The following is a 16056-nucleotide window of genomic DNA, read 5'->3' as shown; positions in this document are numbered from 1 at the left end:
TTGATTAGCTTCTTTTATTAAGTTTGTACCAGAACGAAGTTCTGTTTTAATTTGTTTTATACCGTTAAGTATCGTAACCTGCTTTTGAAGAAGTGAACTTAATTTAGATTACCTTGCATTAACTAACAACGGACGATCCGCCTGATCAACGTATCATCCTCAGTTATTTTATTCAAGAAGTTAAATTCAGTTTACAAAGTCAGAGCCTGAAAACCACTCGAAGAAACGAAGAAGAACATCTTCATCAAAATCATCATCACTTCACGACACTACAGCAACTTGCTGTGTCCGAGACCGTGCAAACTGTTTCCAACGAAAGACAGACTCTTTTGACAAGCCCCCAGCGCTCGCTAGCGGTACCATCCCGCTGGGCATTGAGCCAAGATCTGCACCGGATCGGTACGGGACCAGCTGCCCTCTTCCTAAGACAACGGACCGAGGTGCCCAACCGACTGATACCGGACGAGCTGACCCCCGGCCATTGGACCGGGACTGCTGAGCTGCAAATCACCCGAGGGAATCCGCTGTCGCGGACTCTGCAACTCTGCTGAGAAAGTAGGCTCTCCATCACTCACAACAGCTGGATTCACACATGATACATGAGATGGTGTATATGACTCTGATTCATATCTTTTAGCTTAAGAGAAATTCGGTTAGGGTCTCGTTAGTATTAAAAATTACTCTCGTAATCTTTAAATGCTTCAACCTAACTCATAATCTCACCATCAGCCCATATTCCACTAATAACCCATTACTTAGTTATTTCACATTTCCTGTTGTTATTCATTTAAATGGCCATTTCATTTATTTAATCTGAATTATTTAGTCAATAAACATATTTAACCGTATGTCGTTGTCTGTGCAGGTTTGTTTTTAATGTGGAGAACCGATGGATATGTGTAGAATTCACCTACTTCATGTATGAGATTGAATCTGAAATTGATTAGAATTGATACAAGTTAAACTTGTCCAGTCGAATTTGATTAATTACCTCCGGATTATTCAAATAGACGAAAAACGGAGGTGGTGCCCCATTAACGAGTAAATTACATTTATCATTAGTGTATCTCCTACACATTTCTTCTCAGGGGTAGAGCCAGCGTCTTGTTATCTGAAGGTCACTGGTCCTTGGAACCCCAAACTGCTCCTGATGTGCTGGTCGGCACTTTGCATGGCAGCCACCGCCATCAATGTATGAATTGCTGTAAGTTGCTTTGGACAAAAGCTTCTGCTAAATGTACATAGAGCAGAACCAAGTGACAGAGACACTATTCACCCTGTTACAGGACACTGTAGTATCAACATGATTTTACAGCAGAAGACTATGACAACACAATGGACAGATGATGCAGCTGTGCCACAACTCATACTTAATTCAAATTCACCTCTGAAGCAGGGACGTCTCATTTTGTTAAATGCCTGTCACCTTAACTTCTCTCTCCTCGTGTCTCTTCCTTGCGTCCTCTGCTCACATCTCATGAGGAAGGGACTGTGACACGAGGAGAGACGGAGAGGGAACTGAGGACGTACAAACTGAGAAATGACAAGTGGAGACTGTTTACCTTTGTTGAATTTGTCTTGGTGTCATTTCTCACCACCAGGTGTCGCTCTTGGATTAGTTTTCCCTCGGTGACAGCTACAGGCCTTTTTCACAGCAGTTACAATGAAATGAAGCCCTGCTCTGTTCTCTTCAAGTGTCCCAGTAATAAGAGTTTTACTGAAGTAAAAGTTCTAAACCAAAGTGTGAAAGTACTCTGCTACAAGTAGGAGTCTAGCAGTCAACACATTACTTGTGTAAAAGTATTTTAACATCATCAACAAAATGAACTTTAAGTATGAAAAGTAAAAGCACTCACTGAGCAGTAAAATGTTCCCTGTCAGGGTTTTACCAGTATATCTGATTTTCTTTACTGCTGCATTCATGTGTATGTTTCATTTTACTACTCCATATGTTTTAGGTTGAAGTAATCTAACTACTTCATGTACTGTTTATGAGGTCAGGAAAACAGCCTGTTTTCAGCTTTGTGACGATGCATTTTCCAGCTCAACATAGAGGCCTTAAAGAGTTTATTTGGATTGAGAGGGACGAAAATGTTCTCAACACATACAGGAGCTCTTCATCCTCTAGATCTTCACAAACATTAATCAGCACATCAGAAGAGACTTGGTTTTCACTAGACAGGAAGGGTATGAAGGGTTATCTGAAAAGTAACTGATAACTAAAGCTGTCACAGAAATGTAGTGAAGTAGAAAGTAGAACATATGGGTGCCCCGGTGGTTCACCGGATCAGAGCCGAGTCCTTAACACATGGGCCGGGTTCAGTTCCAACCAGGGCCCTTTGCTGCATCTCATCCCCTCTTTCTCTTTCTCCCTTTCCCTTCCAATTATTCTTCAGATGTCACTGTCAATAATAATAATAATAATAATAATAATAATAATAATAATAATAATAGCATTAATATTGAAAACATTTGAATATTCCCCCCAGAAAGTACTGGAGTAGAAGAATAAAGTAGCATAAAATGAAAACACTCATGTAAAGTACAAGTAGGCCTATCTTAAATCTGTACTTGAGTACAGTACTTAATTACATTCCACCACTGATACATTTGATGTCAGCCAGTGACAATGGCAGGGAGAACAAGCCAGGCTCACAACTGAGAAATGAACCATAGCCCTGTTATTGATGGGTGACCTGTACAGGATGAACCTGCTTGTCAGCCACACTGGTTAGTCTGAAGTCACTGAAGCTAAGGTTTATATTAAACAAGTACAGTACAGTATGGTACAGTAGTGCTGCCTCGGTGCATCTCTGGCTTGTTACATGTAAAGATCATGTGATACTTAATAAATATATTATTTAAAGACAAACCAACAATGGCACAGTGGTGTATAATATTAGACTTTATATACTGTGAATATTCATGACAGTGGTGATGAGAAGTGTAGACAGGTGCTCTGAAAAAGCTCCTGAACACTGTTGAGCTGAGCTTATCTACAACAATTACATCATCAGACTCACAGCTGAGTTTTTGTTTTATGATTCAAATTGAGACAGCAGAACCAAAGATATTGTGTTTTTATTCCTCCATTCTTTTTAATACCTGGCACATATTACCCACAACGCAACTGTATATTACCCACAATGCAACTCAGTCTCAGGCAGTAAGTGACAGAGGCTGTGTTCGAAATCATCCACTCATTCACTCACTCCCTATCCCCTACATCGTGTATAGGATATAGTGCACTACATCCTGTACACGATGTAGGGTACAACGTGAGGAGAATTCGGACACTACACGGGTAATTTTCTGAACGTGGTTACGTCAGCAGATGCGCCAGATACTCATATGACGTGAGTGGGCGCGCCAAGCACCATTTATACAAACCTGACGGTATAAAGATATTTTTTTATATATATATATTTCATGGCAGTTGTGTTTCTTTGGTCAATAAACTGTTGAAATATCAATTGTGTGTGAGTTTGTTTTTTTCAGCTACTCTTTTGTGTCCTCGTCATGAGCTGTAAATGCTCGGGGTTGTGCACGAGCTGTAAGATACCTAGCGCGTTCGAATTAACGTTAGTGGTCAGTAGCTATTTAGCTCGTAAGCTATCGGCTACTGTCTTACAAAAAAGTTGTGTTATTTCTATGAAAGAATGGTACCCGTTGTTGTTTGGATGCTGCTCGCCCAACTCCTGGTTCTCAGGCACCGACGGAGGCAAAGGGAACGGCGTCTTAGGCGTTTACGGCGCTATTTGTTGATTCGCCGACACGACAGCATTGCATTGTGGGATACGGGACCACAATGTAGTGTACATCGCTTGTTCACTCAATTTTGCGGTGCATTGTGGGTATTTTGTCGTCCACTACATAGTGGATGAAATCAGCCACGGAGAATTCGAACAACACTACAAAATGGCAAACACACTATATAGTGCACTACATCCGTGATAGGGGGCGATTTCGAACACAGCTACAGTTTCTGGAATGAAATCATGAGAAATACTTTGTCAGTTTTTGAGAGAAAAATCCACTTTATTGATTGAGTAATAAATCTGCTATGTAGGTCGGACACACTGCTTCAGTGTGTCCATTAATTTCATCCACAATCAATGTGTTAAACCAGTGTGTCAGCACTGTGGAGGAAATATGTGAAAAAACGTAAAGCCCTTTAAAATCTGAAAAGTAACCAGAAACTAGTACAATATTTGAGTCACTTGGTAGAGCAAGTACTACATGTCATCCCTTCTCTCTCTCCCTTTGCCTTTCCTGTCTCTCTTCAGCTGTCACTGTCATAAAAAGCAAAATGACCAAATATAAAAATAATCTTTAAAAAAATTGTATAATATTTGCCTTCAAAATGCAGAGGAGTAGAAGTATACAGTTGTATAAATGAAAACCAACAATGGCACAGTGGTGCATGATATTGGACTTTATATATTGTTAATATGCACACATGTGCTGATAACAGGTTTTAAACAAGTGCTCAGGGAAAAGCTACTTAAGTGGACTGTTGAGCTGAAGTTATACACAATTACATTTAAAAGAAGTCTCCACTGATTGAGCATTATGTTATTTATTCAAAGCATTCTTTATCTAATGAAAACCTTGGAGTCTGCTGTATATTACCCACAATGCAACTGTATATTACCCCCAATGCAACTCAGTCTTAGGCAGTTAGTGACAGTTTCTGGAATAAAATCATAAGAAATACTTTATTAGTTTTTGAGAGAAAAATACACACACAAACCAGTGTGTCAGCACTGTGGAGGAAATGAAACAGTGTCCAGGTGATTATCACTGTAGTAATAATAATCATACATCTTTACTTCTTTTCCTGAAAACATTCAGAGTGACAGGAACAAAATAAACATTAGCTCAGATCAACTACTTAGAAATACTATTTCTGCTCCATTAAGGGCCATGCAGTGGAACAGAAGGAACATCAAATATTACAGTAACACCAGATATATGAAACAAAATAGTCATTATATGATTATATATTCATTTATCACCAGTAAAATATTCAGGTTATTTCCCTTCAAACACACGGAAATTTGCAAACTCCAGAACTCCATTATTTATAATGAAATGATTTTCTAACAACAGCTTACCATATTTATACTTTAATTCTATGTCCTTATATTTTCACTCTAAATAATACAGCTGCAAACTTCTAACACATTTCTGTTTCCAATAAATCAAATCCTCTTTATTTACTCCTCTGGAATTATCAGGTTTCTTACTAACATTGTCTCAAAAATTCTTCAAGCTGTTGAAAGTGTAATATTAATTCACAGATTCCAAGAGAAAAACCCTGAAAAAACATTATATTCTTCATTTAATATTTAACCCACACTGAATGTATGTACTTAGCCACAGAATTTCAACCCGTCTACTTGAGCTCACACAATTCAATAGACTTTTCATAACCATAAACACTGAGTCCAACATAGAGCGGCTGAGTGAAGGTGGTCTGGACTCTGTGGAGGAGAGTCATGGTGTCAGAGACACTGTAGAAGGACAGAATACCTGCATGATGATCCAGGTACACTCCTATTTTGGAGGACTGAGGGCCTGAGATGGAAGTGCTGATGTTGTTATGTCTGAATTCATAACTGTTGTCAAACCACTCTAACGCCCAGGACCTGTTGTTTTTTCCAAATTCACTTTCATCTCCTGTTCTGCTGATATCCTTGTATGTGACTGCTACAGCGTCACAACACCCTTGCCACTCCACCTCCCAGTAGCAACGTCCAGTCAGACTCTCTCTGCCCATGACCTGCTGGATTCTGGTGAATCTGTCTGGGTGTTGAGGATATAACTGTTCTTCCATCATCACTGTTGCTTTTCTGTTCCCTTCAGATAATAACAGCTGTGTGTGTGCTGTGTTTGGATCCAGTGTGATTTGACATGAATACTTTAAGAACTCCTCTCTGCTCTTTGGCTCTGCTTGTGGCAGGAAAACATCCACTGATGTCACTGCCAGTGAGATCTTGGTCCATACGTCACTCAGAATGTCCTGTAGTTTATCTCTGACCTCTGACACAGCTGCTGTCACATCCTCAAAGTACTGCAGAGGGTGGATATTGATGCTGGGTGAGTCTGTAGGTTCACTGATTTGAGACAGTGAGGGGTAACTGTGTAGAAACTGGATGTGATCATTTGTGTATGACAGCTGCTCCAGGTCAGCATCTTTCCTCCTCAGTTCAGTGATCTCCTGCTGCAGCTTCTCCTGAAGCTCTTTGACTCGACTCACTTCACTTTTCTGCTTGGATCTGATCTGCTGCTTCACATCAGGGCTTCTTTTCTCAATGAGATGGACCAGCTCAGTGAACATCTTGTCGCTGTTCTTCACTGCTTTATCAGCAGAGTGATTGACAGCCTCCACCCCCTGCTGGAGCAGCTTCACTTCTTTCTCTCTGTCCTGGATTCTCTGCTGGATGTTTTGTCGACTCGTTCCGAGCTCTCCCTGCCTCTTAGTACGTTCTGCTGAAGCTGAGACTGTGTCATGGCCTTTGTGTTCATCCATGGAGCAGAGATAACAGATACACTGCTGATCAGTGCGGCAGAAAATCTTCATCACCTCATCGTGACTAGAGCAGATGTTGTGCTGAAGCTTCTTGGAGGGGTCCACCAGCTTGTGTTTTTCAAAGGCAGGGGATTCATAGTGAGGCTGGAGGTGCTGCTCACAGTAAGAGACCAGACACTGCAGACAGGACTTGACAGCTTTAAGCTTTCTCCCAGTACAGACATCACAGGCCACATCTTCAGGTCCGGCATAGCAGTGATCAGCTGGAGCAGCTTGGAGTCCAGTCTTCTTCAGCTCCTCTGCTAAATCTGCTAACATGGTGTTTTTCACCAGGGCAGGCCTCGGTTGGAAGGTCTGTCTGCACTGAGGACAGCTGTAGACTTTCTTCTGATCATCTTCTTCCCAGTAGCTTTTAATACAGTTCATACAGAAGCTGTGTCCACAGGGAATAGTCACTGGATCCTTCAGTAGATCCAGACAGATCGAACAGCAGAGTTTTTCCTGGTCCAGCTGAACTCCTCGTTGCGCCATTTCACCTCTGAGACACACTGAATGTCAAACACTTTCACTTTGTCATACTGGCAACAGGAAACACGTTGACTGAATGGGATTGGCTGAAGTTGAGAGCAGGAAGAGGAGGGAGGAGTTACTGTGCTTTATACACACCAGGAAGAAGAGTCATTCAAGCAAGTCTCTGTGTTCGTGTAGCTCCTCTTTAGAACATGAAGAGTTTCAGACACCAGACTGGATTCATTCCCTCTTAAAAATAATACTGCTCACAATACACAGCCCAAGATCACCCTGATCAGATAATAAATCACTTTTAGTTTGATGTGTTGACCCAGTCCACTGACCTGTTAGTACACTTTGGTTTGTTTGGAGCAGCTGTGTGACATGATTTAAGAGCTCTGTTCCATAAACCACTTTCATTAAATATGAAGAGTGACTTAACCTGCTCAAAGAGAAGAATAAAAACAATGTTGGTGCTGTTAGTGATCTTGCTTTGCACTCTTTATATCCTCCAGGGCTTATTATCACACCATGGACAGGAGAACAGGTTTTAGGACTTATTCAAAGAGTAACATTTATTCATTTCACTGGCAGAACACATGATATTCTTCCACCATATTGATGCTGAGTGCATCATCAGCAGAGAGAGCAGTCAGATGATGAAACACAGAATCACTTAATGGTTTTTAGAATACAGTTCACTTCAAGGGTGACAATTTTTCTGTGGTTTTGATTCCAAAGTGCTGTTTTCCTTTAAAAAGCAGGAAGGAGCCAGTCAGGGACATTTTCATCTGTCTCCACTCCTGACTCTTACTGAGCTCTTCTCTTTTCTCCATTTTGTACCTCCTCATCTCTTCATCTCCTCATCTCCTCATTTCCTCTCTCCTCTGTCCTTCTGCCTGTGATCTGGAAAATCGACCTCAGCGTGCCATATTGAAGGATTTCTCAATTCCTAAACTGCATCTTGAGCAGAGAGGAGCGAGGAGAGAGAAGGCTTGCTAGAGGAGCTATGAGTGAGGGTACACAGGTGTATCCTCTGCAGGAGTTTTTCAACAGCCGTGACATAACAGACCTGTGACACACAGCTGGAATATACAGACCATGGTGGGAGCAGGGCTCTACAGATCTGTTCCTTACTTATAATAAGTGCTTTAACTTTTTAAGATGATCAAAATGTGATCAGACTTTCTGCCCTTCACTGTTCTAACATCACTCCTTAGTGACATTTTACTTTGATGTTATTAACGTCACATTATGACAGCTTGTCAAATGAATTAAAGCAACATTATGTAGAAATTGGCAATTTGTGCATTTTGGCGTCCCCCAAAGTTTCTGAGTATAACACCACTGTCATAAATACAAATCCCAGGTCTGTAAACATCTGACAGACATAATGTAGATGCTGACTACAAACAAAACTCATGACATCATAACAACGTTATGTGTTGAAAACTTGTATGTTGAAGTAAACATGTATGTAACGCTCTGGTCCTACCCTCTCAGTGAAGGTACATAAGCTGTGATGGCCGAATGGTTAAGGCGTTGGACTTGAAATCCAATGGGGTTTCCCCGCGCAGGTTCAAACCCTGCTCAAAGCGATGTCTCTCTTTGCCCATGTGTCTGTATATGTCCATTCCCAACTGTATGTTCCTTAATATCATACAGATGGACAAATGATGCAGCTGTGCCACAACTCATACTTAATTCAAATTCAGCTCTGAAGCAGAGACGTCTCATTTTGTTAAATGCCTGTCACCTTAACTTCTCTCTCCTCGTGTCTCTTCCTTGCGTCCTCTGCTCACATCTCATGAGGAAGGGACTGTGACACGAGGAGGGATGGAGAGGGAACTGAGGACGCACAAACTGAGAAATGACAAGTGGAGACTGTTTACCTTTGTTGAATTTGTTTTGGTGTCATTTCTCACCACCAGGTGTCGCCCTTGGATTAGTTTTTCCTCGGTGACAGCTACAGGCCTTTTTCACAGATGTTACAGTGAAATAAAGCCCTGCTCTGTTCTCTTCAAGTGTCCCAGGAATAATCTGATCTTGTCTTGACAGTCTGACTGATAACTAAATCATTTGATCATTAAATTTGACTTTGACTGCAGGACTTTATAACATTGTTCTCGTCTGTACTTGTGTTCTTGTGGACTTCTAAAACATCAGTCACAGTCCAGGTACCATCCCAGTTCAGAGTCCTCCAGCCAACGACCAGACTATGATCCAGCTGACTTGTGTGTGTGAACTTGGGGTAGACAACTGTACCAGCCATGGTGGAAAAAGTATTCAGAGTTTTACTGAAGTAAAAGTTCTAAACCAAAGTGTGAAAGTACTCTGAGTCCAGCAGTCAACACATTACTTGTGTAAAAGTATGTTAACATCATCAACAAAATGTACTTTAAGTATGAAAAGTAAAAGCACTCACTGAGCAGTAAAATGTTCCCTGTCAGGGTTTTACCAGTATATCTGATTTTCTTTACTGCTGCATTCATGTGTATGTTTCATTTTACTACTCCATATGTTTTAGGTTGAAGTAATCTAACTACTTTATGTGCTGTTCATGAGGTCAGGAAAACAGCCTGTTTTCAGCTTTGTGACGATGCATTTTCCAGCTCAACATAGAGGCCTTAAAGAGTTTATTTGGATTGAGAGGGACGAAAATGTTCTCAACACATAGAGGAGCACTTCATCCTCTAGATCTTCACAAACATTAATCAGCACATCAGAAGACACTTGGTTTTCACTAGACAGGAAGGGTATGAAGGGTTATCTGAAAAGTAACTGATAACTAAAGCTGTCACAGAAATGTAGTGAAGTAGAAAGTAGAACATATGGGTGCCCCGGTGGTTTCCGGATCAGAGCCGAGCCCTTAACACATGGGCCGGGTTCAGTTCCAACCAGGGCCCTTTGCTGCACATCATCCCCTCTTTCTCTTTCTCCCTTTCCCTTCCTATTTTTCTGCAGATGTCACTGTCATAATAAAGCACAGGTGCCAGATAATAATAATAATAATAATAATAATAATAATAATAATAATAATAATAATAATAATAATCATCTTGAAAAGATTTGAATATTCCCCCCAGAAAGTACTGGAGTAGAAAAATAAAGTAGCATAAAATGAAAACACTCATGTAAAGTACAAGTAGGCCTACCTTAAATCTGTACTTGAGTACAGTACTTGATTACATTCCACCACTGATACATTTGATGACAGCCAGTGGCAATGGCAGGGAGAACAAGCCAGGCTCATAACTGAGAAATTAACCATAGCACTGTTATTGATGGGTGACCTGTACAGGATGAACCTGCCTGTCAGCCACACTGGTTAGTCTGAAGTCACTGAAGCTAAGGTTTATATTAAACAAGTACAGTACAGTATGGTACAGTAGTGCTGCCTCTGTGCATCTCTGGCTTGTTATATGTAAAGATCATGTGATACTTAATAAATATATTATTTAAAGACAAACCAACAATGGCACAGTAGTGTATAATATTAGACTTTATATACTGTGAATATTCATGACAGTGGTGATGAGAAGTGTAGACAGGTGCTCTGAAAAAGCTCCTGAACACTGTTGAGCTCAGCTCATCTACAACAATTACATCATCAGACTCACAGCTGAGTTCTTGTTTTATGATTCAAATTGATGCAGCAGAACCAAAGATATTGTGTTTTTTATTCCTCCATTCTTGTGAATACTAGGCACCTACTGTATACTACCCACAATGCAACTCTGCATTCTGAAATTCAGGTGTGTTATGCCAGTGACAGAGTTTCTGGAATGAAATCATGAGAAATACTTTATTAGTTTTTGAGAGAAAAATCCACTTTGTTGATTGATCCAATAATTTAATCCTGCTTCAGTGCGTCCATTCATTTCATCCACAATCAATCTGTTAAACCAGTGTGTCAGCACTGTGGAGTGATTATCAGTATATTAATAATAATCATACATCTTTGCTACATTTTTTAAACATTCAGACTGACAGGAACAAAATAACAAATGACAAAATAAACAACTATTGTGTGTGTGTGTGTGTGTGTGTGTGTGTGTGTGTGTGTGTGTGTGTGTGTGTGTGTGTGTGTGTGTAAATATAAATATATATATATATATATAAATATAAATATATATATATATGTATATATATATATACATATATATATATGTATATATATGGTACTATCCCTACCAAATATACTATAATCTCACAAAGTCCAGGAGTCCATTTTGAAATGTTCCATTAAATGTATTGTGTTTCTTCATTTACTGATTTTGACACTGCAGGTGTTTGTTGTGCTTGTAATAACCTGACAGTTGACAGTTTTCTCACAATAGTTTACTACCCACATTTTTTGTTTGATTGTCTTTCCTCATAATTTTATCCTAAAAGAAAAAGAATGTCATTTTTTACACATGAATATTTTTTTCCCAATACATTGAGTCCCCTTTCTGTTCTCTTCTAGAATTTAAACGTTCCTTACTATACGAACAATATCTGAAAAATTGTCCAAAATTATTTAATAGTATTTCAAAGAATTAAAGAAGACAAAACCTGCAAATCTGTCTACTTGAGCTGACACAATTCACCAGAACAGCAAAGAGCGGCTGAGTGAAGGTGGTCTGGACTCTGTGGAGGAGAGTCATGGTGTCAGAGACACTGTAGAAGGACAGAATACCTGCAGGATGATCCAGGTACACTCCTATTTTGGAAGACCTAATACCTGAGATGGCGGTGCTGATGTTGTTATGGCTGAATTTATAACTGGTGAAAGTATAATCCTGTCATTTTTTCCAAATACACTTTCATCTCCTGTTCTGCTGATATCCTTGTATGTGACTGCGACAGAGTCGTAACACCCACGCAACTCCACCCAGTATGTACTATATATTATTTTATTTTGCACATTTAATAAAATAAATAAGCACAAACAAAAATAAGAAGAAACTGAGTTGGTTTGACAAGGGGTAAAGATTCATTTAAAGCTATGAATGAAACAAATACAGATATCATGAACCATGTGATTTGTTCAGTATGGTTTTGCCCAGATGCATGTCCAAAAACAAAAATGTCAATGAGGTAGAATTAATGAACAAAAATCAGATTATGGGGAAAATCAAATACAGAATAGATAGAGAAATATATGGGAAAATATGAGTGTTGAAACCTGTTCAGATGTTTCGGTGCCATGTTAGCTGCCATCGTCTGTTCCTGCAGCTGAACTACACACTGATTTTTTCACTGGAGTCAAACTAATCAGAGCAGAGCAGAGAGAGACACACAGTCCTGCAGTGACACCCAGAGGCTCCAATCAGCTCTACTTCATTTAAAAACACAGTAGGCCAACTGCAGTTCACTGTGAAACTAGTACTAGTATTTGTAGTTTCATAAACATTTTTCAAGTCTGCAGCTTTACTGGTATTTAAGTATACATTACACCGTGTAATGTACTTAGTTATTTTTAAAATCATAATTGAGTACTGAGCACAATTGAGTTAATACCTAAACTCTTCATCTGCATTATTATAGCCAATAGGGCTATCCGATCACAAACAGGCCAATGAAAACCTTGACAAAACTCTACAGCGGGCCAGTGAGTAATATTTCAGTAATGTAACTGTACTCGTAATTGAGTACAGATTGTCAGTACTCTTTCCACCACTGCTAAAAAGTAAAAAGTATTGTAACACTGATTACATTTACATATAACAATTACAATTAACAATGTCACACACCAACAGATATCTAACGTCAGCTGACATTAGCCACCATAAGCTGCCGGCCATACCAGATCAAGACTGCACGCCAAAGGCACACTTCATTGATGAGCAATTTAAAGGGTAACTCCACCAATTTTACACGTTCAGTGTGTTTACAGATCTTGATGAGTACTACTACATATGTGAAAAAACGTAAAGCCCTTTAAAATCTGAAAAGTAACCAGAAACTAAAGCTGTCAGATGAATGTAGGGAAGTATAAAGTACAATATTTGAGTCACTTGGTAGAGTAAGTACTACATGTCATCCCTTCTCTCTCTCTCTTTGCCTTTCCTGTCTCTCTTCAGCTGTCACTGTCATGAAAAAGCAGAATGACCAAATATAAAAATAATCTTTAAAAAAAAAGTACAATATTTACCTTCAAAATGTAGAGGAGTAGAAGTATACAGTTGTATAAACAGTGAATGCTCAAGTTAAGCACAATCATTTACATATAAAGATCATGTGGTATTTAATAAATACATTATAAAACTGAAAACAAACAATGGCACAGTGGTGTATAATATTAGACTTTATATATTAATAATATACATGACTGTGCTGATAACAGGTTTAGACAAGTGCTCAGGGAAAAGCTACTTAAGTGGACTGTTGAGCTGAGTTATTCTCAATTACATTTAAAAGAGTTCTCCACTGATTGAGCATTATGTTATTTATTCAAAGCATTCTTTATCTTATGAAAACCTTGGAGCCTGCTGCATATTACCCACAATGCAACTGTATATTACCAACAATGCAACTTAGTCTCAGGCGGTTCATTCTGAAATTCAGGTGTGTTATGCTAGTGACAGTTTGTGGAATGAAATTAAGAGAAATACTTTATGAGTTTTTGAGAGAAAAAATCCACTTTATTGATTGAGTAATAAATCCTGCTTCAGTGTGTCCATTCATTTCATCCACAATCAATGTGTTAAACCAGTGTGTCAGCACTGTGGAGGAAATGAAACAGTGTCCAGGTGATTATCACTGTAGTAATAATAATCATACATCTTTACTTCTTTTCCTGAAAACATTCAGAGTGACAGGAACAAAATAAACATTAGCTCAGATCAACTACTTAGAAATACTATTTCTGCTCCATTAAGGGCCATGCAGTGGAACAGAAGGAACATCAAATATTACAGTAACACCAGATATATGAAACATAAAAGTTTTTATATGAATATATATTAATGTATCACTGGTAAAATATTCAGGTTATTTCCATTAAACACTTGGAAATGTGCAAACTCCAGAAATCCATTATTTATAATGAAATGATTTTCTAACAACAGCTTACCATATTTATACTTTAATTCTATGTCCTTATATTTTCACTCTAAATAATACAGCTGCAAACTTCTAACACATTTCTGTTTCCAATAAATCAAATCCTCTTTCTTTACTCCTCTGGAATTATCAGGTTTCTTACTAACATTGTCTCAAAAATTCTTCGAGTTGTTGAAAGTGTAATAATAAATCATAGATTCCAAGAGAAAAACCCTGAAAAACATTATATTCTTCATTTAATATTTAACCCACACTGAATGTATGTACATAGCCACAGAATTTCAACCCGTCTACTTGAGCTCACACAATTCAACAGACTTTTCATAACCATAAACACTGAGTCCAACATAGAGCGGCTGAGTGAAGGTGGTCTGGACTCTGTGGAGGAGAGTCATGGTGTCAGAGACACTGTAGAAGGACAGAATACCTCCATGATGATCCAGGTACACTCCTATTTTGGAGGACTGAGGGCCTGAGATGGAAGTGCTGATGTTGTTATGGCTGAATTTATAACTCTTGCGGGAATACTCTAACGCCCAGGACCTGTCATTTTTTCCAAATTCACTTTCATCTCCTGTTCTGCTGATATCCTTGTATGTGACTGCTACAGAATCCTTATACATACTACGCTCCACCTCCCAGTAGCAACGTCCAGTCAGACTCTCTCTGCCCATGACTTGCTGCCTTTTGGTGAATCTGTCTGGGTGTTGAGGATATAACTGTACTTCTGTCATCACTGTTGCTTTTCTGTTCCCTTCAGATAATAACAGCCGTGTGTGTGCTGTGTTTGGATCCAGTGTGATTTGACATGAATACTTTAAGAACTCCTCTCTGCTCTTTGGCTCTGCTTGTGGCAGGAAAACATCCACTGATGTCACTGCCAGTGAGATCTTGGTCCATACGTCACTCAGAATGTCCTGTAGTTTATCTCTGACCTCTGACACAGCTGCTGTCACATCCTCAAAGTACTGCAGAGGGTGGATATTGATGCTGGGTGAGTCTGTAGGTTCACTGATTTGAGACAGTGAGGGGTAACTGTGTAGAAACTGGATGTGATCATTTGTGTATGACAGCTGCTCCAGGTCAGCGTCTTTCCTCCTCAGTTCAGTGATCTCCTGCTGCAGCTTCTCCTGAAGCTCTTTGACTCGATTCACTTCACTTTTCTGCTTGGATCTGATCTGCTGCTTCACATCAGAGCTTCTTTTCTCAATGAGATGGATCAGCTCAGTGAAGATTTTCTCGCTGTTCTTCACTGCTTTATCAGCAGAGTGATTGACAGCCTCCACCCCCTGCTGGAGCAGCTTCACTTCTTTCTCTCTCTCCTGGATTCTCTGCTGGATGTTTTGTCGACTCGTTCCGAGCTCTCCCTGCCTCTTAGTACGTTCTGCTGAAGCTGAGACTGTGTCATGGCCTTTATGTTCATCCATGGAGCAGAGATAACAGATACACTGCTGATCAGTGCGGCAGAAAATCTTCATTACCTCATCGTGACTAGAGCAGATGTTGTGCTGAAGCTTCTTGGAGGGGTCCACCAGCTTGTGTTTTTCAAAGGCAGGGGATTCATAGTGAGGCTGGAGGTGCTGCTCACAGTAAGAGACCAGACACTGCAGACAGGACTTGACAGCTTTAAGCTTTCTCCCAGTGCAGAAATCACAGGCCACATCTTCAGGTCCGGCATAGCAGTGATCAGCTGGAGCAGCTTGGAGTCCAGTCTTCTTCAGCTCCTCCACTAAATCTGCTAACATGGTGTTTTTCACCAGGGCAGGCCTCGGTTGGAAGGTCTGTCTGCACTGAGGACAGCTGTAGACTTTCTTCTGATCATCTTCTTCCCAGTAGCTTTTAATACAGTTCATACAGAAGCTGTGTCCACAGGGAATAGCAACTGGATCCTTCAGTAGATCCAGACAGATCGAACAGCAGAGTTTTTCCCGGTCCAGCTGAACTCCTCGTTGCGCCATTTC

General features: G+C 39.8%; 2 protein-coding genes and 1 non-coding gene across 3 annotated transcripts; 1 reads left to right on the top strand and 2 right to left on the bottom strand.

Annotated features, from left to right (window-relative positions):
- Positions 1-4773: 4773 nt before the first annotated feature.
- On the bottom strand, positions 4774-7069 carry LOC141006482 (E3 ubiquitin/ISG15 ligase TRIM25-like). The gene has a single exon (XM_073478699.1). The coding sequence runs from the start codon at positions 7064-7066 to the stop codon at positions 5399-5401; it is 1668 nt and encodes a 555-aa protein (XP_073334800.1). The 5' UTR covers positions 7067-7069; the 3' UTR covers positions 4774-5398.
- A 1492-nt stretch (positions 7070-8561) lies between these two features.
- On the top strand, positions 8562-8643 carry trnas-uga (transfer RNA serine (anticodon UGA)). Its single transcript has one exon. It is a non-coding gene; the product is annotated as a tRNA-Ser (tRNA).
- A 5026-nt stretch (positions 8644-13669) lies between these two features.
- Positions 13670-16056, bottom strand: LOC141006507 (tripartite motif-containing protein 16-like). Its single transcript, XM_073478727.1, has one exon. It carries the CDS (start codon positions 16051-16053, stop codon positions 14386-14388), a length of 1668 nt encoding a protein of 555 aa, XP_073334828.1. The 5' UTR covers positions 16054-16056; the 3' UTR covers positions 13670-14385.

The sequence above is a fragment of the Pagrus major genome, chromosome 12, assembly GCF_040436345.1.
Source record: "Pagrus major chromosome 12, Pma_NU_1.0".
In the NCBI taxonomy this organism is placed as follows: Eukaryota; Metazoa; Chordata; class Actinopteri; order Spariformes; family Sparidae; genus Pagrus; species Pagrus major.
Note: the sequence above shows the minus strand (reverse complement) of the source record. Positions and strands in the feature narration are given on the sequence as shown.

Coding starts and splice junctions, on each gene's coding strand:
- LOC141006482 (XM_073478699.1), bottom strand. CDS start 7,066: ATGGCGCAACGAGGAGTTCAGCTGGACCAGGAAAAACTCTGCTGTTCG.
- LOC141006507 (XM_073478727.1), bottom strand. CDS start 16,053: ATGGCGCAACGAGGAGTTCAGCTGGACCGGGAAAAACTCTGCTGTTCG.